Source organism: Adiantum capillus-veneris, chromosome 7 (assembly GCF_014529385.1).
Source record: "Adiantum capillus-veneris isolate H3 chromosome 7, ASM1452938v2, whole genome shotgun sequence".
Taxonomy (NCBI): domain Eukaryota; kingdom Viridiplantae; phylum Streptophyta; class Polypodiopsida; order Polypodiales; family Pteridaceae; genus Adiantum; species Adiantum capillus-veneris.
In genome coordinates this window covers 70,591,716-70,616,319 of record NC_140937.1, presented here as the reverse complement: position 1 = coordinate 70,616,319, position 24,604 = coordinate 70,591,716, and the positions used below count along the sequence as shown (strand labels likewise).

General features: G+C 47.3%; 1 protein-coding gene across 2 annotated transcripts in view; it reads right to left on the bottom strand.

Annotated features, from left to right (window-relative positions):
* Positions 1 to 999: 999 nt before the first annotated feature.
* The window catches only part of LOC147454024 (11-beta-hydroxysteroid dehydrogenase-like), a 125,073-nt gene continuing 101,468 nt past the window's right edge, over positions 1,000 to 24,604 (bottom strand). For both annotated transcript variants that reach the window (XM_086517247.1, XM_086517246.1), the window contains one exon: positions 1,000 to 1,576. In XM_086517247.1, coding sequence (XP_086373373.1) covers positions 1,298 to 1,576 — 279 coding nt within the window. In that variant the 3' untranslated portion in view covers positions 1,000 to 1,297. The remainder of the gene's footprint in view (positions 1,577 to 24,604) is intronic.

Below are 24,604 nucleotides of genomic sequence, written 5' to 3'. Positions count from 1 at the left end.
TCAATCCGAGGAAGCAAACTGAGATTGACAAATCTCCTTCCTCAACAAGAACATCTATTGAAGCTATTGTGCACGGTGTCTCCAAGACGGTCCCAATCTCGGAACCAATCCTGGATAACAGCGGAGCTACTCTCTCCTCAGGCCGAGGAAGCAAGCTGAGATCGACAAACAAGAGGGCTGTGCCAACACTCCAGCTTGCCACATAGCTTGTACCTTGGGAGTGGAGAGGAGATAAGAGAGAGTTGTTGGGAACTCATCTGCAACCTGTTCATCTGGAGAGCCTAATGCTTCCGCATCTTCGAGGCTTGACTTGTCCCATCGGCGGAGACTATACGTGGCATTTGGATGGAGGTGATCAGGGGATGGTTTGAGAGGCTTCAAGGGAGCTCTGACTGCATGTGGGAGTGCCATGAAGCTTTCCTGCAACTTTGGCGATCAGGGCCCTTCTTCACCATGTTTCATGGGATGCTTAGATGGCGGTACTGCCCACCAGTGTGGTTGTTTCCTCCTCCCATATCTTGATTTAGCCATCATTGTACACATCTTACTTTTCATTGGGAGACTCCCCACATTTTGATGTAGCCCTCTCTAGTAGGGATAGGTTGTAGCCCATAAGTCCACAAAGACACTTTCCACTTTCAAAAATGTAAAGGTAGTTAGCATCTTTAGGCATTCTCCTACTCTTGACATTAGAGATGTAGTAGAGCAAGGCAATCCCCACATAACTACATGTTTGTGATGGGTACATCTTGTTGGAGCTCTATATAGAGCCCACACCTATGCTCTATATAGCTAGGGGTCCCCACTATGTATTGTGTACTGAGTGTGACTATCTACACACTTTGGGGCTCTACATGCAACGTCTCATCCTGTCTTCTCTCTTGTTCTCTCCCATCTCTTCTCAGGTTCCAACCACAGAAGGATCTTTTTCTTGCAAAAAAATAATTGTATTGAAACTATGTAAACTTGCTTTACTAGCTCTTAAACTTGCAAGAAAGAGAACTGAATTGTTAGATTTGAAACATTTATGGCGTGAAAATTCAAAACTATTCATGTAGTTTAAAGATCTATGCTGTTAAATGTTTCGGATGCAACATAGCAATTGCAGGTATCTCTTAATATTTTTGTATTTCTTGGCCTTCTCAAGGACAACAGTTTTACTGAAATTAGTGAGCCCTCTTGAAGCTTTCATTGTATGCTCGATGACGCATTACACAATCAACATTCACAATCATTTACTGAAGTGTCCATACCAAGGAGTTGCAAAGCATCGAGCTAAATACTCTCTTTACTGAGTTCAGCTTCGTGGTCCTGCAGTTTGCAATTTACGCGCTACAATTGGGAAAAGCTCCATTTTAGGCAGAGCTCTTGATGCCATACTTTTGTTTTTGGCTGCCCTCAATATAAAAAATTGTGGTAGCCATGTAAGGATTTCTGGAGCAAATATTCTGTAAAACAGTGACGTTATATACCACCCTGGAACCACCACATATCGACGTCGTTGTGAAGCTGCTGCTACAATTGCCAATGCTACTATCTCAGGTGCAATCATTGGCCACCACCTTGGAAGGTGTCCCTGCTCAGACACATACTAGTATTGGTTAGCATTTTGTGAAGATCTGCATTAAGGTGCACAGAACCAAATTAGGATTGTGCTGGTGTTATGCCATTCCAAAGATCTACATCAAGTCAACAGTAAGGGATGTATATGCCGCCATGCGCACACACGTGAGCACATGGACCACTGCCCCCCCCCACCCCCCCCCCCCCCAAAAAAAAAAAAAAAAAGGCTGATGCGCTGTTTTGTGCCTTTTTCATTAGGAAGGGAATGGGGTCTAGATGGGCCTTTTAAATTTCCACAAGCTTATAAAAAGGATTAGGTTGACATGTATCCAAAATGGTGGCTATGGCAGGGGGTTTAATAGATGCCAAAAGGAGCCTTTTGTAGAGATGGATGCCCATTTAATTTATGGAGTGGGGAAACCACTTGATGCTATGAAGGGCCATCATAGATTTATTAAAGTGAGTATGAAGGTAGTGCAAATTTGGCCATTTGATGGTGGTGGGATCAAGGGTTGAGGTCCAAGATCCTCAATCCAAGAGGGAACAATTTGCACCCTTGGATCTTTGCAAGTCAAGGGCCCTTGTGAAAAGGTGCAATTTCCTTGAAGGGATCAATCCCAGCCCTCAGATCTTTGCCTAGATCAAGGGCCCTCAGTCAGAGACGCCCTCCCACATGCCCCCACTTGCTTCGAGATTCCCCCAACAACTATTTTTTTTGAAACAGCCATCATGACTTGTCATTATTTCCCTCCACCTTTCAATATAATGATTGATCTCCTCCTCAACTTTCCACATCTCGTGGAGCTCTTGAAGAATATCTCCCAAGAGTCCTCATTTAGAGTACTTTCCATTTGAACCTTTAGAGAAGGAAACCACCCTTTTTGAATTTCTGAAGAGAAAAACCACTCAAACGACAACCTCAACCGTAGAAACACTCTTATTTTTCTTTTCTTCTCACCTCCTTTTTTGAGAGAGGGACTCCAAATTAATGCTAAGAAATATTAGCCATTCTTTAAACTGCCAAATAAAGAGGCCCTCCTAGATTCCATTCTCTTCCTAATGTTTCATTGAGCAAAACTTCGTGAAACCTAAGGTGATGATGTGCCATGCAATTCCGCATATCTTGTAATTAGCAAGTCACTTGACAAGATGATAAGACAGACAACACCACCACAAACTAAAATAAAAACAGAAAACTCTTCAATTTGAGAGACAAATCAAAACTCACGATGAGACACAGTTGGAAAGAGTTCCCCACTCACATGCACCTTAGGGGCCCCTGCTGTACTTTTTGTTAAGCTCTCGGCTGTGTGTACAACTGCCGAGGAGAGGTCACTTTGTAACTGAACGAGTGAATAGGCACATTTTGAAAGGCCCACTCAGATCCATTGGCCCCTAAGATAGGCACCCTCTGCTGTACTTTTCATACATCAGTACGCTCCCGAATCAGCGAATCATGCTGCATTCGCAGTGCAGGTGGCTCCAATCGGCTCGATACTCTTTCTGTATTCTCAACCTCTTCATTGTGTGGTATCCCCATAAAATCTAAGGTCAATCCTACTTGAGTATTTTTGTTGCAATAGGACTGGTCTCTCCACAAGTGTAGCACTTCCCTTGCTTATACTACTCCACAAGTGTAACACTTGCTCCGGTGATAGCTGAGGCTTGCTAGATCGCTTCCTCTTAAAGAACTTTTTGAGCTTCTTCTTACTCTTCTTCGACCCTTCATCCGATGGATTCTCCCGAGACTCTTCGTATGCAAAAGTCACTGATCCCATGAGCAAAGCGCAACCGTCCTATGCATGGGCCATCATCCCTTGTATGCTCACAGCCTTATGCTTTGAGCAATAGCTTAGGGAATCCGCAACAATAGCATTGCATCTGCTCCTTGAGAGGGACCATCCAAAAGGAAGCCATTAGAATAGAAGTATCCCAAAACTTGTCGCCTTCTCGCCTTGCTTTGTCCTGAGAATTTGCAAGATCTGGTTGCAGCTCAGGCTCCTCTGCATGGCCACCCTCGTCACCAACCCTTCCTGTGCTAGCTCCTATTGCTTGTAAATTTCCTCTTCTACATATTCCTTGAAGAGTCATTAGGTGCTGCCTTGAATGCCAATTGGCCTCATCATGAACTGAAGTGAAAACAAGATATACTCCAGCTTAAAACTTGAGACGAAAGAAAGTAGCGTGGAATTTCCCACTACCGCACATGCCACATCAGCACATGTCCATACTCTCCAGTGATTGGCGCCACTTTTTGCACCACGAATCATGTTGCATGTTGCATGGGTGTGGGCTCTGGTCGACTCGGCTCTGCTCTTGGGTCTAGATTGGCTATTCTTTCTCCAATTTGGTTGGGTCATGGCATTCGTCAACAAGCTGTGACATGCCCTTCTAAAATTTTCTCCGGAAATGCACCAGGAAAAGTGGTCAAATCAGAGCCGATTTTCAGCTGCGTTGTTAGGGTTTGGTGGTAGAAACCGAGATCAAACTAGAGGAAGGTGTCATGGTGGTACATTGGCCACTAGATCTCATGCAAGAGTACGTGGAGTTGCCATGTGACAACTTGCTTGCTCGCCGATTCTCTGAGTGGATTGCAAAGACTCTTTGGTGCATCTCCAAATCATCCTCTAATTTGGCGGCTCCCCAACATAGTAGTTTGCTGAAGGTGAAACAATAAGGAAATACAGAAAGGGTTGCCAATCCTGGGGCTGAAAAACGGGCCCAGAAAGGGATCACCATGATGGTTGGGATAGCATGGAGAGGCCACTGATCGTGATGCAGTCACGCATAACCAGAAGCCAATCCTCTACACCACAATCGATTGTCACGGAAGAATTTGGGGTAGCACCTATGGTTGTGGAGGCGATGCTCTAGGCAATCACCATGGAGCTCCCACACCAAAGAGAGCCCAAAATAGCTCTGACCTCCTCAAGACAGCTATCATCAGAGGGAGAGAGATTGTTGGTACTTACTAATATGACTACTTGGAAGCGTTTGCATAGGCTGCACATTGACCGATTCCCACCCTTTGACTATAGTCCATAGTCTAGACTGCTCTCCACCGGATTGAAATGAACCAAGTCACAAGAAGAGATATTCTAAGGATTGAGAAAGAGAGGATATGGCCCGCCGACCACCACTTCCCATGGGGTCAAAGATGGAGTTCAATAGGAACCATTTCCTACACACCTTCGAGGATGGCTACACTATTAGACCACAATACATGAGCATGGGCATGTGAGAAAGGTGGATGCCCACATCTCCGAGGATGGCTTCATTAAATTTTGCTTCCCCCAAGAAAAAGATCCTTCCATGAGTTAATAAAACTACCCATAGGGCTACAAACCACCTCTACTAGAGAGGGCTACAACAAAAGCATGGGGAGACTCTCTCAGTGAGTAAACAAAATATGTACAATGGGGCTAAATCACAAAATGGGAGGAGGAAAGAGCCACACAGGTGGCCGGTAGTGCCATTTGGGCGCACCCTGGACCATGGTGAAGAAAGGCCCGGGTGGACCAGGCTACAACACCCCAAGTGTACTATTGCGCTGAGGAAAGAGCTTGCATCAGTCGAAGTACCCGAAGCCAAACCTGGTGTGCCATGGGATAGTCCCACAGATAGTGACACTGACTCTCCAAAGGATGGTCACAAGCTGCACAGGTTGCCGACAAGCCACTATGTACTAGCCAGCTCCCCAATTGCTGTAGCTCTGTGTGCAACTAGCCACTGGAACAAAGTGACTCGCCTCGGCTGTCTGGAGTCCCACAACCACTCCCAAAAACTTGACAAAAACTCAGCTGTGAGACTCTCCTTGTGCCAATGAAGTGCTGCAGCAGGACGAGTCTCTCTCCGTGCTACCAATATGTGTCGTCCGAGTCAAACAGTGTACTAAAAGAAGGGTATCCCATTGTGATAGGCTAAAGGGAAGAGGTCTCTCCAAAACCACTCTCCAAGGTCCCACTGCACTCGTGCTAGTGAGCAGCTCTTCCAAGCCCAAAGCCGCCAGTGGCCTGTCTCAAGATTTGCTAGGTCAGGATCCTGACCTAGCAAACCTTGAGACAGGCCACTACACGTATGCTGTGGAGTCTTTACTAAGACTGTGTAGGCGACCCTCTCCCTCGATCTAAAAGAACATGGGGGGTACAGACTCTGAGCAAGCATGAACTGCGATGAGGACCTCCGTCCCGTGAAGGCCCCATCCATCTGGGAGTTGCCGTCTCTAGAGGGGTGAGCCACTCAGCTGGTAAAGCCTCTGTAATCTCCTGGCACATGCTCTGCACCCCTCTCATCCATCTAGGACCTGCTGTCTCTAGAGGGGTGAGCCACTCAGCTCGTAAAGCCTCTGTAATGTCTTGGCACATGCTCTGCACCCCTCTCATCAATATGGGAGCTGCTGTCTCTAGAGGGGTGAGCCACTCACCCTCTCTAATGTCCTGGCACATGCTCCTCAGGCAACCCTGGAAACTGAAGCCTGTCGCGCCGAGAGTGCAGACTGGGCCCTCTGCCATGGGACCCCAAGAAACATGAAGCCTACTACGAACCAGGTGGCCTCTCTGAGTGCGAACCATGGGGTTTCAAACAAGGGGCTATCTCAAGTGCTCCTCCGTGCAGGTGGGCTGGTGTTGCTTTAGGCCACTGGTCAGCTGCCCCAAGACCAAAGCAAGCTCCAACAAACCAATCCTCCACCCTCCTGCTCATACCAACTCTGTGCATCTCTGTGAAGATCCACCTGATGGAAAGGCTCCAAGGGCCTCCTGTATGAGGGACTCGAGCTCCAAGTCGGTGAAGCAACAACTCCTTCCAGGGCTCCTCCCCTAGAAGGAGTCCTCTAACAACAAACTTCCCAAGAAGGGCTCTGCTGTGCTGTGCTGGGTCTATGATCCCTAGCCCCCCTGAGAAGATGGTAAGGTGATGACCTACTAGGCTACTTTGGCCCAGCTAACTGGTTTTCGCGCCCTGACCAAAGAAAGTTCCCTGATCAGCCTCTCTAGCTGGCTGATACAGGATCTCGAGAAGATCCAACAAGACCTGATGTACCACATAGTAGCCAACAACACCTGGTTGGACCTCTGCCTGCCAAAGAGAGCCGTGTTGAACTCCAAAGTAGCAACTTCGACCTAATGGACGAAGGAGGGAATCAGTCTGCTGCTCAGAGGACAAGTCCACGCCAACCTAACAACCTACGTAACGAACTGCAGTCCCTGAGGAAACCCATCTAAAACCCTCACCTGGCAACTTATCTTGGTAGGAGCTCTGCCAACCCAGAAAGCTACTGTCTTCCTCCAATTGGTCAGTGCTCCTAATGCGCAACAAAACACCTCCAAAGCCTGCTCACACCTGTGCAGATTGACCACACCTATGCAGATTGACCTCCTGGACCTCCAAGTACAAGGCTTAGTTGTCGGCAAGCGTCAAGAAGCTCATCTTCCCTAATAGAGAGCTTGAGGCCATGCAAGCCAACCTGCTGAGAAGTCAAAAATCTGCTCATCGCCTCAACATAGAACAGAAAGGGGAAGGGGGCTAGAGGGCAACCCTATTTGACCGAACGTGTGAGTAAGAAGCGTTCCCCTCTTCCCCCTTTGCCAAGAGCACCTGACTATGCGCACGCTTGTAGAGAGCTGACACGCCTCTGATCCAAGCACTTGAGAAACCCATCCTGCATAGAGTGCCCATCCTCTCCTCGGAGAAGCGCAAGGGCACACGCCTCCCAAAAATTGAAGATGTTGTCAAGGATACTACTCTCCTTGACAAAACCTGTCTGGGTCCCATGTATAATGCTCTGTAGAAGTGGCCGAATCCTCAAGCTCAGAGCCTTCGCCATAATTTTGTAGGATGAGTTGAGGATAGTGATGGGTCACCACTGTCGAATCTCATCTAAGGAGCCTCCCTCCTTGGGAATAAGGTAGATCATGCCCTCACTCATGCTGTCGGGCATCTCGCCTGTGTGCAAAATGTACTGGAATGCGTTGCAAAGATCTGAACAAGCAAGTCCCAGTAGTACAAGAAAAAGCTAGGAGTCAAACCATCCTCCCCTGGAAAACTACTTGAAGGGAGTGCTCTGAGGGCCTCATGGAGCTCCTCTAGCTGGAGAGGAAGCTCAAGTCTCTGTTGCATTTCCTCGGTAACAAGGAAAGGCATGTGTGCCCAAACCTGCTCTCTAGAGGCATGCATCCTGACGCTCTGACTGAGGCTCAACTGACAGCAGATCATGATAAAAGTTAGTAGCAACTGCACGCATATCCTTAAGCTTTGAAGCAACTAACCCATCGGGTCTCTGCAATTGGTTGACACTAGTGTGTGCATGGCGTGGCCCACCCGTCTCAAAATACTCCCTAGTAACTCTGCCACCTACCTGGGTCCATTGAGATACCTGCGGATGAAAGGCAAACTCATGATGCCGCTCCTCAATGCTAGCCAACTTCTGTCTAGCCAACTGCATTTGCTCTTGTAACCAAGGACTATCTGAGTGCTGCTCCTGCATCCTCTGCAAGGAAACAATGCCCCATCGGAGATGCTTCTTCTCCTCCCTAGGTGCAGCCAAGCAAGCTGCTGACTCCTGGAGAAAGAAGCGACCAAGCTCAGCCAGTCCAAAGGCCACTCTACTAGCAGGGGTGTCTTGCGTGTCCAAGCTCTTTGTCAAAAGTGCCTCCACTCACTCTCTAAGCTTTGGATCCAGCAAGATACTCTCAAGGATGAGTAGCATTGCACCCCCTCTTGTTTGTCTGTCTGTCAAAGTGGGAATCACTTACTCATGGTCGGAAAAAGAACTCCCTGCCAGGAGGGAACAGATCTCCCCATTTCACAGATGCGGTCATTGGCGTAGAAGCGATCTATCCGAGATAGATTCACTCCTACTTTGCAGTCAGAGCGAGAGAAAGACAAGATGTTGAGAGGCGGTTTTACAAGATAGACCTAGTGGCCTCAACACCAAGGCTAACGCATGATGGCCTCATCACAAAAGACAAACAATAGGGGGCACCACCTAGCTTGGGATGCAGCTAGGACACATGGTGAGCATCAACGCACATCACTCACACGCCAGGGCATAAAACTATTCACTCTCCCAAACACAACTAAAGGTAATGGATTCCATCCACTCATGGATGAGTTGACGCATGTGCAAGAGTGGAGGATAAGAGGGAGGAGGTGTGAGAGAGGAAGAGAGAGACAGACCCAAAATGATCACACCAAGCAACCCGGCGCCATGGATCATGAATCCCACTAATCACACAAATATACATATTGTATAGAACACAGAGGGATGATTGAGTTACAACATGGGAGAATTCCATTATGGTGGTGAGAGGCGGTTGATGTCGTTGTGCGCCAAGATACCTCACTACCACCCGATGCATATTGCCATAGAGGTTCTACGGGCCGTGCCACTCCACAAAGCCTCGCCAATGGTGCTAGTGAGATCTTGCGGCATACCGTGCGCCGGATGATTTAGTGCAATCTATACATGCGGCATGATGGAGAGTGCAGTGGTGTGTGATAGTTGTAGTTTGTGCTAATCATTAGAAGTGTGAGATTGTGAGAGAGAAACCTATCTAATGCATGGTGCATGATAGGTGTGACTTACATTGAGAATAGATACATGCCGGCGGTTAGCGTTGCGATGGTGTGTATTCTTATTGATCCCTTTGTGTGATGGTGACCTCTCCTTATAGAGAGAGGGGGTGGAATTTCCTATAATTTTTATTGGGGTGTAACGTACACCATGTGACCGTGGGTCGGCCATGTCTGCTGCATGATGCTTGTGATAGAGACCTAGAGAGAAAATAATAGAGGAAGAGAGAGGTAGAGGAGGAGTAGGATAGAGAAATGGGGTTTTTACAAGGTGCGTTAGTCGTAGTAGCTAGCTTATTTTAGATAGGGGATATGGGCTTTTACAGGAATGTATCGAGGGCGGTTTGTCGTTGGAGAGGATAAATCTGCCACTTATAGGGGTAGTGGCTCTAACTTTGGCCAAGACCTCATTTAATATGGCTTTGTTTCTCTCACTCATACCGTAGATTTCAAATCTAGAGGAAAATATATACAATGATCCTATTTTCATTATAAGAAGAGAGATTATGAAGGGCATAGGTATAGAGTAAAAAGATGATTACAAGGGTGATGTTGCCATTGGAAACTGATATGAGATAGGCATGGCCCGCCTAATTGACACTTCTGTAACTCGATGCTTTGCTCGGACAAGACTTCTTTGCTTCGTGTTGTTTGTAGAGATCGCAATCGAATGCCTTTGCGGTCGTCACGGTTGCAACATTGAAGTCGTTGGCGCGAGGCGCATACGTATGAGAGCGTGCACATGTGTGTGAACAACGGCGGCTGTAATTTGACTGTTTTTAGCTTATAAGCTGATTTGTGAGACAGTTGGGTGGTGCTTGTGAGAGTGGAATGTGTGTTGATGACTAGGTTGTGTGTGTGTGTGTATGTGCTGAAATTGACTGTTTTCAGCTTGTGTGTGTGTGTGTATAGGAGAGAGAAAAAGGTTTTTTGTTGGTCATAGAGAGAGAAATGAAATGAAATGTTATATTAACGTCTTCAAAAGGCCAAAATGACCTATGAGACCAATCAGTTACAAAATAGTGAATCTAATACCATGTCTGGGTACAAAAGAACTAGAAAAGAACTAGAAGTGGAACAAAATACTACTACTACTACTACAATCTAAAACTACGTGGGTGTAGCAGCTAATACAATAGGTACCCGGTAAACTGGATGTAACAGTGTGTGAAACAAAGATGGAAGAAATGGTGAGGATCCATCCTCATCTGCACTCTGGATGTCGAGAGAGTATGGCTCGAATCTTCTGTTGTAGTCTCCGTCGATGCTGTGTAGCTCCTCTCCTCAGTCGCGGTCGTCTGTATCTCTGTAGCTCCAATGCTCGGTCGATGAGAGAGAGAGAGAGAGAGAGAGAGAGAGAGAGAGAGAGAGAGAGAGAGAGAGAGAGAGAGAATTTCAGCCATGAAAAGAGAGAGAGAGGGAGAGAGAAAGATAAAAAGGTGGTGGGCTGAGGAAGTGAGAGAGGGAGAGGAGACAAGGAAGGGGGGGAGGGGGCTCCATGGATGGAAGAGAACAAGGTGGGGAGAGGTGATAATGAGGAGGAGGCCCCTTTATTTTCTTTTGGAAGAAAGGTGGTGGCCATAGTTGTACAAACCATTGAGTGCCCTTTTTATTTACTAATATTTAGCTTCTAATAATTTGAAAATGGAGCCCTATGAGGAGAAAACGAAGGAGGGGCGATGACTGCAAGTGGCTCCGCTGGTACTTGGGGACAAAGACTCCTTACCATGCAAGATTGACTGCTTCAAGTGAAAGCTTTTACGGGAGTTTTATTTATTTTGATCATCAAGTGGTTGTTCATACGCAGTGCACTTAAGAATTGCCAACAAGAAGGGGGTTCCATAGAGAGAGGTGGACTAAGTTAAAAAGGCGGCCCTCATTAGCCCTCCCCTTTAAGCTAGAGGCATTTATGCATCTAGCTCCATACTTGGTTCGATTGAGTAGTAGAGGAGTCGATAGCTAGTTGCCTTTTGAACTAGGCACCGTATGTGGCCAGTAATAAGATCTCTGGGATATTCACAAGTTTCCATAAAATACACTACGTCTTGAAAAGGCTCCCTAGCTAGAGCATCAATGATCAACGACTCTATTTGCCCTGAAGTAGATGGAAAACCCATGGCTTTCGAAACTTTGTGCCAATATCCTCCAGGATCCCAGTAAAGAATAGGATCATCATCTTCAATGTCCTAACAACATAACTTTCTACTTTCTTCCAAAGAGGGTAAGATTTGTAGCCACAATTAGTGCAACAATAAATGACTATCTTGGCTCCTTCCAAGACAAAACTTAGAATCATGATCCCCAAGATTGTGCCAAGAGTCCTCTATCTATGGCCTCCTTGATGATGTGGCAAGCTCCAATTGACTTCAGAACCTAGCTTACCACTATAGGTGAAGCTAGAAAAAGAGTCACTATCCTTTTGGGTGCTATCAAAAAGGTCCAATGCATTCTCTGATATTGGTAATAAGCCACAAACCCGGTAGCTCAAAGACAAGCTTGATATGTGTTGCACCAAAGTGCATAACATATACAAATGGTAGGCTACAATCCATAAGTTGAAAATCACCTCGTCTTGACTATATTCTCTGATATTGGTAATAAGCCACAAACCCGGTAGCTCAAAGACAAGCTTGATATGTGTTGCACCAAAGTGCATAACATATACAAATGGTAGGCTACAATCCATAAGTTGAAAATCACTTCGTCTTGACTATGTGCATGTGGTACCATACTCCAATCTTTCTCAAGGTAGGGTCCAATTTCTGTGACCCTTATGACAATCCCTTGTGCTAAGGGTTCTTTCAAGATCGTCTTTATGCATCCAACATAATGTAACCAAACACAATCTCTACATCTAGGTTGCCAAACCTAGATTGCCAATAAGTTGCCATTGCATCCATCTACATAAGAATCTCCTTAGGGTGGACTTCACAATCCCATTCCTTGCTAACAGCCATTCCAGCTTGATATTCAATAGCTTCCTTTGAGCGGTGTAGTGTTAAAGACTTCATGTCGCCTTCTTGTAAGAGTATATTTGGTGGATCCACCTTGCTGTGACCAGTGAGAATGAGACTCATAATTTCAAGACAGTTGTCACTATCATTTGTTGTGGTAGATTCCTCCTCCTTTGATGTTGTATTAGAATTGCTAGGGAGTGCACTAGTCTCTAGGTCCATCTCTTGTTGCTCACTGGCCTTCGTGTTATATGGGATCTCCTTGTCCTTTCTACCTTGCATCTTGAGAATTCTTGAGTCTAAATATTGCTTTGCTCTGATGGCCATGAGCCATGGTCTCTCTGCCTGGTGTTTACCCTGTTTTCAGCCCTAAACAGTCCCGGAACTGTCCTCTAACAGTAGGGCACTAGTCCCAATGCTTCTGGTATCCATACGGTTGCAAAACAATTCAAAAACATTGCATAACCTGCGCTGAAAATGCACCTGTAAGGTGAGGTTATCACCCTAACCAGTGTCTGCTTTGGAGTAGCAGTTAGCTACTCCTGTTCTTGCTCAAAGAGCCTCTTGCCTCTGCACAGAAGCATAAGACCACACAACTATACATAGGTCAAATGAAGAGCCCTCTTGTGGGGTATCACCTTACTGCACGTAGGGGGGAGAGAGAGCAAGTGTAGAGTGTGCAAGACATCACTTCTTGCACTACACTGTACATGAGAGGGAAAGCTTGCACACATTAGCTCTTAACCTGTGAGAGAGACAAAAAAATGCGTCCCCTTACTAAATTTTACTCACCCCCCCTTCCCAAAAGTGAAAAATTTGCTCAAAAAGTGCCACTTGGCACTTATGTGTGCATTTTCCTTGTATTGGGCTTCCATCTTTAAGATCTCTCAACTGGTATATCAGTTGACTTTGCAGCAGAGTAATAAAATGTTCCTCTTGTCATTCCGGAGATAATGATGCGAAGAGATTTCATGGCCCAACATAGCAGTTTCCTAAATTTTAGGAGATGCTTCCGTTGGACTCTCACTGGTCATCTGACCATCTTCACCACTAGGACCACATCCAAAAATGCAATGTAGCTGAGTTCTCGGGTGATTTTCTCTTGGTGACCCTACCTTGGTACTATGCATCCATTGAGTTAGTTTTCTAGTATCCACCAACTTATTAAGTGTAGCAAGGGGACCTGAATGACTTTGAACTGAGCCTGGACACCCTTTCACTACTCGAATTCTAGTACCGGCCAACTTCCTATCTGCGGATGAAACTACTATTTCACACTGGCCATGCAATGTCCGGCCATTTTCAACTTCAAAAAGAGGTCTCAAAAATTAAACCAAAATTATCGGAAAGAAACAAACAACTAAGAAACGAGATAGCTCGCTGCTGTCCTCGCCTTCTCCCGTGTGCATGCTTTACACCCCCCTCCCTCACCCTCGCTCCCCTCCCCCCCCCAAGTCCCCCTCGCGCTACTTGCCCTACCCGCCCGCTGCCTACAGCGCGCAGCCTCCTGCTGCCTGCCCTGCCCTGGCCTGTCCTGCCCACCCGCTGCCTGTATCAGCACCAGCGTGCATCGGCCTTAGCACGTAGCCCCCGCCTTCAACATTGCCGCCCTAGCCCGTCACATCTCAACCCCCCTCCTGCCGTGCCTCAGCCCCACCCGTCCCAACTTCGCACTCGCATTATTTCCTCACCGCATCCCCTCCCTCCCCCCGAAAAAAAAACCCCTCCCCCGAGTCTGGCTCGGCTGATTTCGTCAGCATCTCCATCGCGCTCGGCTAGCAAAGGGCTACCCGCTCGTCATCGACATTTTTCCCTTTCTTCAGGGCATCAACTGATAGAGGCTCATGCTCCACCTCAAAGGGACTCTCAGGAAGCCCCCTCGCCCCACCCCGCAGAGTCCACCATCCGACTTGATCTCTCGCCAACAAAGCGAGAGAGCCTCGAAGCAGAGGTGGAACGCCTGCAGGCGACTTCCATCATCTGCAAGATTCTCGGCACCAGATCCAGCAGAGGGGAGGTGCGCGATCTTCTCCAGGCCGGCCTCCTCGCCGAGGTGGGCAAGATCTTGGATGTTCAGTTCCTCGGACGCGGCTACTATCAGGTAGAGTCCGAGACCTCCGAGATGGCGTCGAAGGTCATCGTGATGAGTCCCTTGGCCATCAGAGCAGTTCGAGCCCACTTTCGACAGTGGAGGCATGGTTCCGATCTAGTTACAGATGTTCTGGTAGAGAAGGCAGACCTACCTATCTCCGTCCGCTTTCCCGGTTTGAGGAGGGAGTACCTACCACTTTTGTCCAGGATAGGCTCAAAGATTGAGACTGTCCTGGAAACACCTCGCATGGCAGCCTCTGTAGCTGCCAAGGCGGCCGGCATCCCCACAGTATGTGTTTTGGTTCGGAACACCCCCGTCATCCTACTCCCTAGGGTGAGTAGGGGCTGGTTCCGTCAGAGCGTGGAGTATTTGGGCCTCCCAAATCAGTGTTTAAGTTGCAGATAGATGGGCCATTAGGCTAAGGCCTGTCCTCGTAGGAGACCTTGACCTACAACGCAGGCGCAGCCTACCAAGGCTGAGCATGCCCAACAGCCAGACACACAGGACGCAGAGTCTTAGCGATGAGATAGCTGATAGTTGGTAGCAGGTTCTTGGCCGCCGCCGACAGGGGAGGGCTCGCCCCACTGCTCCCCCTGGTGGACCTTCTACAGCTCAGCAGCACTGGGTTCCGACAGGGCACTGCTCCCCCTGGTGGACCTTCTACAGCTCAGCAGCACTGGGTTCCGACAGGGCACTACTCCCCTTGGTGGACCTTCTACAGCTCAGCAGCACTGGGTTCCGACAGGGCACCGTTTTGACCCCATTCAACAGGACCTGCCTGAGGAGGCCCCGTCCACTTCAGTTCCTCCACCTCCTCCTCCCTCAGACGCTATCGCTCCGCCTCCTTGCCTCCTCTCCCTCTCCCTCCCCCACCTCCACCTCATCTTTGCCTCCCATCCCCCCTTTCTCCCTGGTGGGGCCCACAGCCTCATCTCCCGACCCCTCCACCATCACTCCTCAGACGCAGGGGATTGGACACGCGTCTGCCACGAGGCGATCTCTTAGTAGTGCTTTCGCTATGAGCCGTGTGGCTCGAGAGGGACAACCCCACTTGAGGCCGCCTTTTTTGGTGTAGACTTCTCCTTTTGCAGCAATCCCTAGAGGTTCGACTAGCTTTGACATTCGCAGACGCCGGGACTTCTTTGACTACAGTCGCACTCAGTTTCTGGGTGACTCTTCTCCTTACCTGGAGGAGGCTTGCTTTTGCGTCCATGTCCTCTTTCTTGTAGCTAGAGGCAGTGAGGCTTTGGACACAGCAGTGGGTTTTTCCTTCCCATTGTGTGGTAGGGATCACACAGAATAGACCCAGCACACAGTTCTTGACTGGCTCTAGACTCAGGCTATCGAGTTCTCACACCACACAGGGGACTTAGGGGTGACAGATCTTGTGCAGACACTTTGGCCTCTGTTCACCGTGACGCCTCTGGATGTAGTGGGTTGCAGGCACATTGTTGTGCACTTGGTTGCTGACACTCAGAGCCCTCCTTGTTATGTATTTATACACGGGGATTCTTGGATAGAGGATGTAGCCCTTCCGGCTGAAGGCTCGGCTTGGGCCTCGGTGGGACAGTCACTTCTTTCGCGCTCGTCTAGAGGTCGTTTGGATGCGGATTACTCCCCATCCAAACCGGCCTCAAAGATAGCGAGGTTGGCTGCCGTGACAACAGTTGTTTTCTCCCACCGACTCTATGAGGATCATCTTATGGAATGTGCAGGGATTAGGAGGGCCCCGGTTTCAGCGTCAGAGGGGTCGGCTGCGTCAGGAGCTTCAGAGATGCCTTGTAGGTGGTGAGATAGAAATTCTTATGCTATAGGAGCATCATCTTTGTGAGAGTCGCATTAGACGGTGTGGTCTGATTTTGCGTGGTCGCTATGAGACGTTTTGGTCCGCTGCATTTGGACCTGGAGGCATCGAGGGTGGGGTATGTATGACTATTGCGGATTCTTTCTAGCACGCCATTGTGAGCAGAGGGATTATTGTGCCAGGCAGGGCTCAGTGGATTACTATGCAGGTTCAGGGTTGCCTCATGGGCTTCCTGAACATCTATGCGCCCAATGTGGCTATGCGGATTTCTTATGTGTGGCAACACTCTAGCTTTGTGAGGCCTCAGACAGCCTGGCCTTCTCTTGTTCAGACTGCAGAGTGGGAGGAGTGAATCTATCTCGGATAGATCGCTTCTACACTACTGACCATTTTTTTTGACTTGGGTGGGACTTCTGCTTGGGCCTTCTTTTTCGGACCATGCACCAGTGATCCTCACAGTGATAGATAGACAGAAGAGGGGGAGCACAATGCTTCGCATCTTTGAGAGGGTATTGCTGGACTCTGCACTCAGAGAGCGAGTGGTGGCTCTTTGGACAGAGGGCTTAGACTTGCAGTACTCTCGTGCTGAGAGAGTGGCCTCAGGACTTGCTCAGCTTAGTCATCTTTTTGTCCAAGAGTCTACCGCCCGCCTGGCTTCAAAGAGAGAGGAGGAGCAGCGTCTCCAATGGGGCGCTGCTTCCTTGCACAGGATGAAGGGGCAGCATTCATACAGTCCTTGGTTCGAGGAGCAATTGCAGTAGGCTCGCCAGGAGCTTGCGAGCATAGAGGAGAGATGCCAAGAGTTTGCTTTTCATCGAGAGGCATCTCAGTGGACCCCGGTGAGTGACAGGGGCTATCTTTGAGACAGTGGGGCGACATGCGCATGCTAGGGTCAACAAGTTGAGGAGTCCTGACGGGTTAGTTGCTTCTGAGCAAGAGGACATGCGTGCATTTGCCACCGACTTTTACCATGACCTGCTGGCAGAGCCTCAATCAGAGCGTCAAGATGCATGCAGAGATCAGGTGTGGGCACAAATACCTTGTCTTGTAAGAGAGGAGATGCGCTAGAGGCTTGAGTTGCCTCTTCAGTCAGAGGAGCTCCACACGGCCCTCAGAGCACCTCCCCTTGATAGTTGTAAAGGTGAGGATGGTTTGACCCCAGCTTCTGCTTAGAGGCTTCTTCTTAGAGTACTGGGACTTGCTTGGCTCAGATCTCTGCAACGCTTTACAGTACATTCTACACACAGGAGAGATGCCTGACAGCTTGAGTGAGGGCCTGATTTACCTCATTCCCAAGGAGGGTGGCTCCTTGGATGAGATTCGACAGTGGCGGCCCATCACCATCCTCAACTCAGCCTACAAAATTCTCGCCAAGGCTTTGAGTTTGAGGATTCAACCACTTCTAGAGAGCATCATACATGGGACACAGACAGGTTTTGTCAAGGAGCGTAGTATTCTTGACAACATCTTCACTTTCTGGGAGGCATCTGCCCTCGCACGCCTCCATGGTGAGGATCTGGTGATACTTCTTCTCGATTTTGAGAAGGCCTACGATAAAGTTGAATGGGACTTTTTGGAGGGCACTTTACGTAGGATGGGCTTCTCAAATGCATAGATCAGAGGTGTGTCAGCTCTTTACAGATGGCACACAGTCAGGTACTTTTGGCAGGTGGTAGAGGAGATCGTTTCATGCTCACACGTTTGGTCAGACAGGGCTGCCCTCTTGCCCCCTTCCTCTTTCCATTCTATGCTGAGGCAATGAGCAGGTTTTTGGCTTCACAGCAGGTTGGTCTAAGTGTGGGGAGAAGAGTTGGATGTTGAGTTTGCAGACGGCTCAGTGTTGTACTTAGAGGGCCAGGAGGCCAACCTTCACAAGTGTGAGCAGGCTCTTGAGACCTTTTGTTGTGCATCAGGCGCACGGATCAACTGGAGAAAGATAGTGGATTTCTCGGTTGGTAGTGCTCCTACGCCCTTCTTGGGAAGTTTTTTGTCAGACAATTACTTCCAGGGGAGGAGCCTTGGAAGGAGTTTTTGCTGCAGCGGCTTAGTGCTAGAGTACCTCAAGCTGGAGGCCCCTAGCGACCTTCGACCAGATAAATTTTCACATAGATGCGCAGAGTTGGCCTGAGCAGGAGATTGGAGGACCGTTTTGCTGCGAGTCTTCTCCGTTCCTCGGAGCGGCTGCGGAGAGGCCTGGAGCAGCATCATCCTACTTGCACGGAGGAGCACCTGAGACAGCCCCTGGTTTGGACACCATGGTTAGCACTCAGAGAGGCCACTTGGTTGATAGTAGGCCTCATGTTTCTTGGGGTCCCATGGAAGAGGATCTAGCACGCACTTAGGTGATTGGCTACAGTTTTTAGGTTTGTCAAAGGAGCTTGAGAGCATCCAACGACAGGGCATAAGAGTGGTGCAGAGCATGTGTCAGGACATCACAAAGGCAATACCTGCTGAGTAGCTCACACCTCTCGAGTCAGAAGCATCCAGATGGATGGGGACCTTCACGCGATTGGAGGTTCTCATCATAGTTTGGGCTTGCTCAGAGACTGTACCCTCCCTATTTTTCGAGCTACATGGTGAGGGTTGTAACAAACTGCTGACGTGTCAAAGTCTAAAGAATGGAGCCTACAAATGCCGGCCGAGGGGCCTAAACCCTAAGAAGAGCAAGTAACAGAAGAAGTCCTACCAACTTATGGGGACCCCGTTCGATGGGGCAGATTAAAATAAAGCAGGATTCTCATACACAAAAAAGGCAGAGTTCCGAAAATTGCGCTGGCATGATGACGTGGCAGGCTGTATGGATTTTCGCGTTTTGTGCTGGCTGATGACATGGCAGTTGTACGGATTTCCGTGATTTATGTTGGAAGCTTTTTGGCTTTGCTTTTGAACCAGATGCTTTTAAGTTTGAAGGGTTTTTACTGTGAACTGCTTTTTAGGCCAAGGGCCTTTAAATATGAGGTTAGGGCTCATTCTCTGGCATGCTTCCTGGAGAAGGTGCAGAGTTTGAAGTACCGGCTTGTACTGTGTTGATGCAATATAAAGAAATACCGAAAGGGACGCCAAGGTTTGGGGCCAATACTCTCTGGGGTGGAATTCCACCACTCCGTGTCGCATGTCGTCTCTCTCTTTCAGTTCAGTTGTTATTGAAGTGCTAAAAGTCTGTTCAATCTGTTCTTTTCTATTGGCACGTGGTGCTCATCTTGTGACAGTGGTATCGGAGCATCAGTCGTGTGCTTTTCTGAAAGCATACCGGTCCTCCAAAAGAGCAAACAGAGCTATTGGAATTTTTATTTGAGGTATGCCCGTCTTATGACAGTGATATTAGAGCATCAGTCGTGTGCTTTTCTAAAAGCATACCGGTCCTACAAAAGAGAAGACAGAGCTATTAGAATTTTTATTTGAGGTATCTTCGCCCTCCAACCCGGACTTATTAGCCACTCCCACCCTTACTTCATCGCGCATCGGACGCGCTCCTGTCTTCACCGCTCATGTCTTACAGGCATAAGCCAATTAAGATCACTTGCAAGAGAAGGATGCATATTTGCTTCAAGTCACTGTTTTTCTCAGAAGCAGTGCCATGCAGATGTTGATGTCTACAGCTACCAAGCAGCATACTCGAAGTACTTGGCGAGCTTTCAAGAAAAAAAAATAAAAATTGCCCGAAGTTATATGGTTTCTGACATCTTTCTTTGGAGTGCAACTTCTGGCAGAGTGGGGTATCCTGAAATGCTTGCCATGGAAACCCTAGCAGATTATAACTTGAAGTTTCTCGACATCTCTCAATAGATGTCTGTTAGAAAATAAGACGTAGCTAAATAGATAATTGAGTAGATTACTTAATGGAGAGAAACAGATTTATATACACGAAATTATAGAGTAGAGAGAGAGAGAGAGAGTACACACGATATACGTGGTTCACCCAATGTGAACTACGTCCACGGGAAAGCAGCCACTCAATGGCTTTAGTACTTCAAAACAAGAAGTAGTTTACAAAGGGATTATACCCTTAATGGAGCTCCCGCCTTGCTTCACTCTCACCACCTCACACTCACCTTGTTGCATCAACTTCACACTATGAAATGTGTGTAGAAATGGCCTCCTTTTATAGGCCAAAAGGGCTGCCCTCTCTTATGAGAGACAGCCATGTGTAGCCGCCCTTGTGCGAATAAGTCCAAATCGGACCCTCCAATCCGCCCATGTGTGGCCGCCCTTGAGAAGACAAGTCTGCTTTTGAATTCGGCCACCGGCCATTGAATTCGGCCACCGGCCATTGAATTCGGCCACCGGCCACCGGCCATTGACTTCCGACCACCGGCCATCGGCCATTGACTACCGGCCACCGGCCAACCGACCGGTTGTTTTCCGACCACTTTTCGGCCGCCGTCCGGCCATAATATTCCGGCGAAAAAAAAAGTCTCGGGGGCCTCTGCCCCCGAGGCCTTTAAAGTTGCCCCTGATTCTTGTCCGTGAAAATTTTGGTTTCCGGTGAGTGATTTTCCTTCACGCACGATGGCTTCTCCTCATAATGGGGGCCTTACAAATGTGCGCTTTTACCACAAAAAATTACAAGGGTAAATCAGGCTCCATACTTAACAATCTCCCACTTGGAGACTGATCTCCAAACCAAACCTGTGACTGCTTTCTATTCTGGCTTCTTATCCTTGAATGCGGATTGAAGATGAGCAAAAGCTCAACTTCTCCTTGTTGACCACCTTTGTAAACATGTCTGCAAGATTTTCACTTGTATGCACCTTTCCTAGCTTTAGCTGTCCATCTTCCAAAAGAGTGCGTATGAAGTGATATCTCACCTCAATGTGCTTTTTCCTTGAATGAAAGGCTGAGTTCTTCGCAAGATGGATAGCGCTTTTGCTATCACTGTACAAGACACAATTGTCTTGTTTGAATCCAAGCTCTTCTAAGAATCTGTGAAGCCACAGAATTTCTTTGCTTGCCTCCGTCATTGCTACATACTCTGCTTCCGTGGTAGAAAGTGAAACCACTTTCTGCAGCTTTGAAGCCCAGCTTACTGCTGTGCCTCCAACCGTGAACACATAGCCAGTAGTGCTCCTTCGAGTATCTTTGTCACGTGCCATATCTGCATCAGCATACCCTTCTAGAAAAATATCAGCTCCTCCAAAATACAAAGCATTTGTTGTTGTCCCTTTTAGATACCTAAGTATCCACTTCACAGCTTGCCAATGCTCTTTATCTGGGTTGTCCATGAACCTACTCACAACTCCCACTGTATGTGCAATGTCTGGCCTTGTCCAGACCATAGCATACATTAGAGAACCTACCGCTGCAGCATATGGAACTTTAGACATATAGGCTATCTCCTCTTGTGTCTTTGGACACATATCCTTCGTTAGTTTAAAATGACTAGCCAAAGGTGTAGAAACTGGTTTTGCATTTTGCATTGCAAACCTTTCTAGTACCTTCTTGATGTAATCTTCTTGAGATAGCTTTATTGTCTTCTTCGTCCTGTCCCTGGATATTTTCATACCAAGTATCCTCTTTGCAGCACCTAAATCTTTCATTGAAAAAGATTTGGAAAGCTCCTCTTTTTGGTCTTTGATGTCCTGCATGTTAGCACTTGCAATCAACATGTCATCAACATACAACATTAGGATGATGAATTTCCCATCTCCCAAATTCTTCGTGTAGACGCAGTGATCCGAGTTGCATCTTGTGAATCCATGATCCAACATCCATCGATCAAACTTCAAGTACCATTGTCTTGATGCTTTCTTTAAACCATACAAGCTCTTCTTTAATCTGCAAACCATTTTCTCCTTACCTTTTACTTCATACCCCTTTGGTTGAAGCATGTAGATTTCCTCCTCTAAGTCACCGTGAGGGAATGCCGTATTTACATCCATTTGCTCGAGATTTAGATCATGAGCAACCACAAGGCTTAAGACAAGCCTAATTGAGTTCATTTTTACAACAGGAGAAAATATTTCATTGAAGTCAATACCTTTCTTTTGAGAAAAACCTTTTACCACAAGCTTAGACTTGTACCTTTTCTTCCCACCTTCTTCTTCCTTCAGCTTGTACACCCATTTGTTTTGAAGTGCCCGCTTACCTTTAGGCAACTCAACCAACTCCCATGTTTGGTTGCGATGTAGTGAGTCCATCTCCGCTTGCATGCTCTTCGTCCATTCTTCTTTGGATTCATGTTGCATAGCTTCTTCATATGATTCCGGCTCTCCAGAATCTGAGATCAAGAGATGGTTGAAGGAAGGAACAAACCTTTCTGGAGGTCTACTTGCTCTTGTAGATCTTCGGGGAATAGGTTGAGTCTCCTCATTTGGTTGACGTTGTTGCACATTGTCACCGTTTGCAGTCCTTGAGTCTTCACCGTCCTCAAGCTCCATGTACTCATCACCTGTTTCTTTTGTTTGTTTTCTTTTCAAGTAATCTTTGTACATATTTTGTTTGTTAAAAATTACATCCCTACTCCTTAAGATTTTACCATCTTCAAGATTCCATAGGCGCTACCCAAAGTCTCCTTCTCCATAGCCAATGAAGAAACACTTTTTGGACTTTGCATCTAACTTTGATCTTAGGCTTCTATCTATGTGCATGAAAGCCTCACACCCAAACACTTTGAGAAATGCATAATTCACCGGTTTACCTGTCCATGCCTCTTCTGGAACTCCCCCATCCAATGCCGTTGAGGGTGACCGATTGATTAAAGTACACAGACGTACTTACAGCTTCCGCCCAAAGCTCAAGCGGTAGGCCTGCATGTAGCCGCATGCTTCGTGCTCGTTCCATGATTGTCCTGTTCATCCTTTCCGAAATCCCATTTTGTTGAGGTGTCCTTGGGGTTGTCCTTTGCCTCCGAATGCCATTGCTAGCACAAAAGCTTTCAAAAGCTTGGCTGCAATATTCGCCTCCATTGTCGGATTTGAGGCATTTAACCTTGGTACCTGTTTCATTCTCCACAAAGGCTTTCCACCTTTGAAATATGGAAAATACATCGGATTTATTCTTCATGACATAAACCCATGTTTTTCTAGTCGCATCGTCTATGAATGTTACATAGTACAATGAGCCACCAAGTGATGGTGTACTTGCAGGACCCCAAACCAACTCAAGTTTTTTATTTTTTCTTTCATTTCCTGATTTTTGAAATTTTACCCTCTTTTGTTTACCATAAAGACAATCTTCACAGAACTCTAAGTCCACTTCTTTCAAACCTGGTAGAAGCTTCTTTGTTTGAAGGATTTGCATTCCTTTGGCACTCATATACCCAAGTCGGTAGTGCCACACCGCACTGTCAACTTCTGTAGTTGCTGCACAAGCTGAAGGTTGCGTGCTAACAATACACAAGTAAAGTGTACCGACTTTTTCACCCTTGGCAACCACCAAAGATCCCTTTGAGATCTTCCACCGTTTGTTTCCGAATGCAATGTTGTGACCTTCATCGTCCAATTGTCCTGTAGAGATCAAATTTTTGAGAAGAGAAGAAACATGCCTAGCATCTTTAAGCTTCCATTCATTTCCGTTAGCAGTTTTGACAGAAACTGTACCTTTGCCGACAATCTCACAAGCTTCATCATCTCCCAAGTATACATACCCAAAATTACCTTTGGTGTAGTCTTGGAAATGTTGCTTGTGTGGTGTCGCATGGAATGAAGCCCTGGAATCTACTATCCAGGAATTAGACACATTGTCTAATGAGAGAATTAGAGCATCTTGCTCTACTTTACCTGCCACATTGGCCTCCGATGTTGGCTTGTTGTCTTGAGACTTTGTCTCCTTCTTCTTCTTGGACCAGCAATCCTTCTTGACGTGGCCCTTCTTGCCGCAGTTCCAACATTCAAGAACCGACTTTGTGCGTGACTTGCTCCGCCTTAAGCGATCACGACCCTTTTGGTTTTTGAACCTCTCCTTAAGCCTTACTCTTGTTTCCACTGATAGTGCAGCACTTGATGATTCTCCTGTGCTTCTCCTTCGCATTTCCTCGCTTAGGAGAACACCCACAACATCATCAAACTTAAGAGTATTTGTGCCAAAGATAGAATTACTTACAGCCATCACAAGGCTGTCCCAACTATCCGATTGAGATAATAGTATAAGGAGAGCTCGCACTTCGTCATCGAAATTGATTTTCACTGATCGAAGTTGACTTATGTTTGTGTTAAAGTCATTTAGGTGTTCTGCAACTGAACCATTCTCTGCCATCTTTAGATTGAACAAGCGCTTCATAAGAAATACCTTATTGGATGCCGATGGTTTCTCGTAGAAGTGGTCAAGTGACTTCATCAAGTCCTCCGTGGTCTTCATCTCCGAAACATTGAAGGCCACCGTTGACGCCAAGCTTAACCGGATTGTTCCCAGTGCCTTTCGATCAAGGACAATCCATGCTTCATCTGCCATTGTTGCGGGCTTCTTCGCAAGACCGCCTAGTGGCAAATAGAGGTCCTTCTGGTAGAGATAGTCTTCAATCTGCATCTTCCAATGTTGGTAGTTTTTGCGTTTGAACTTCTCAATCTTGAGCTTCCCTTCCTCCGCCATAACTCCCACTCAATTCAAGGAATCCTTTCCTTGAGATAATTTAGCTACGAGCAAACCTTGCTCTGATACTAGTTGTTAGAAAATAAGACGTAG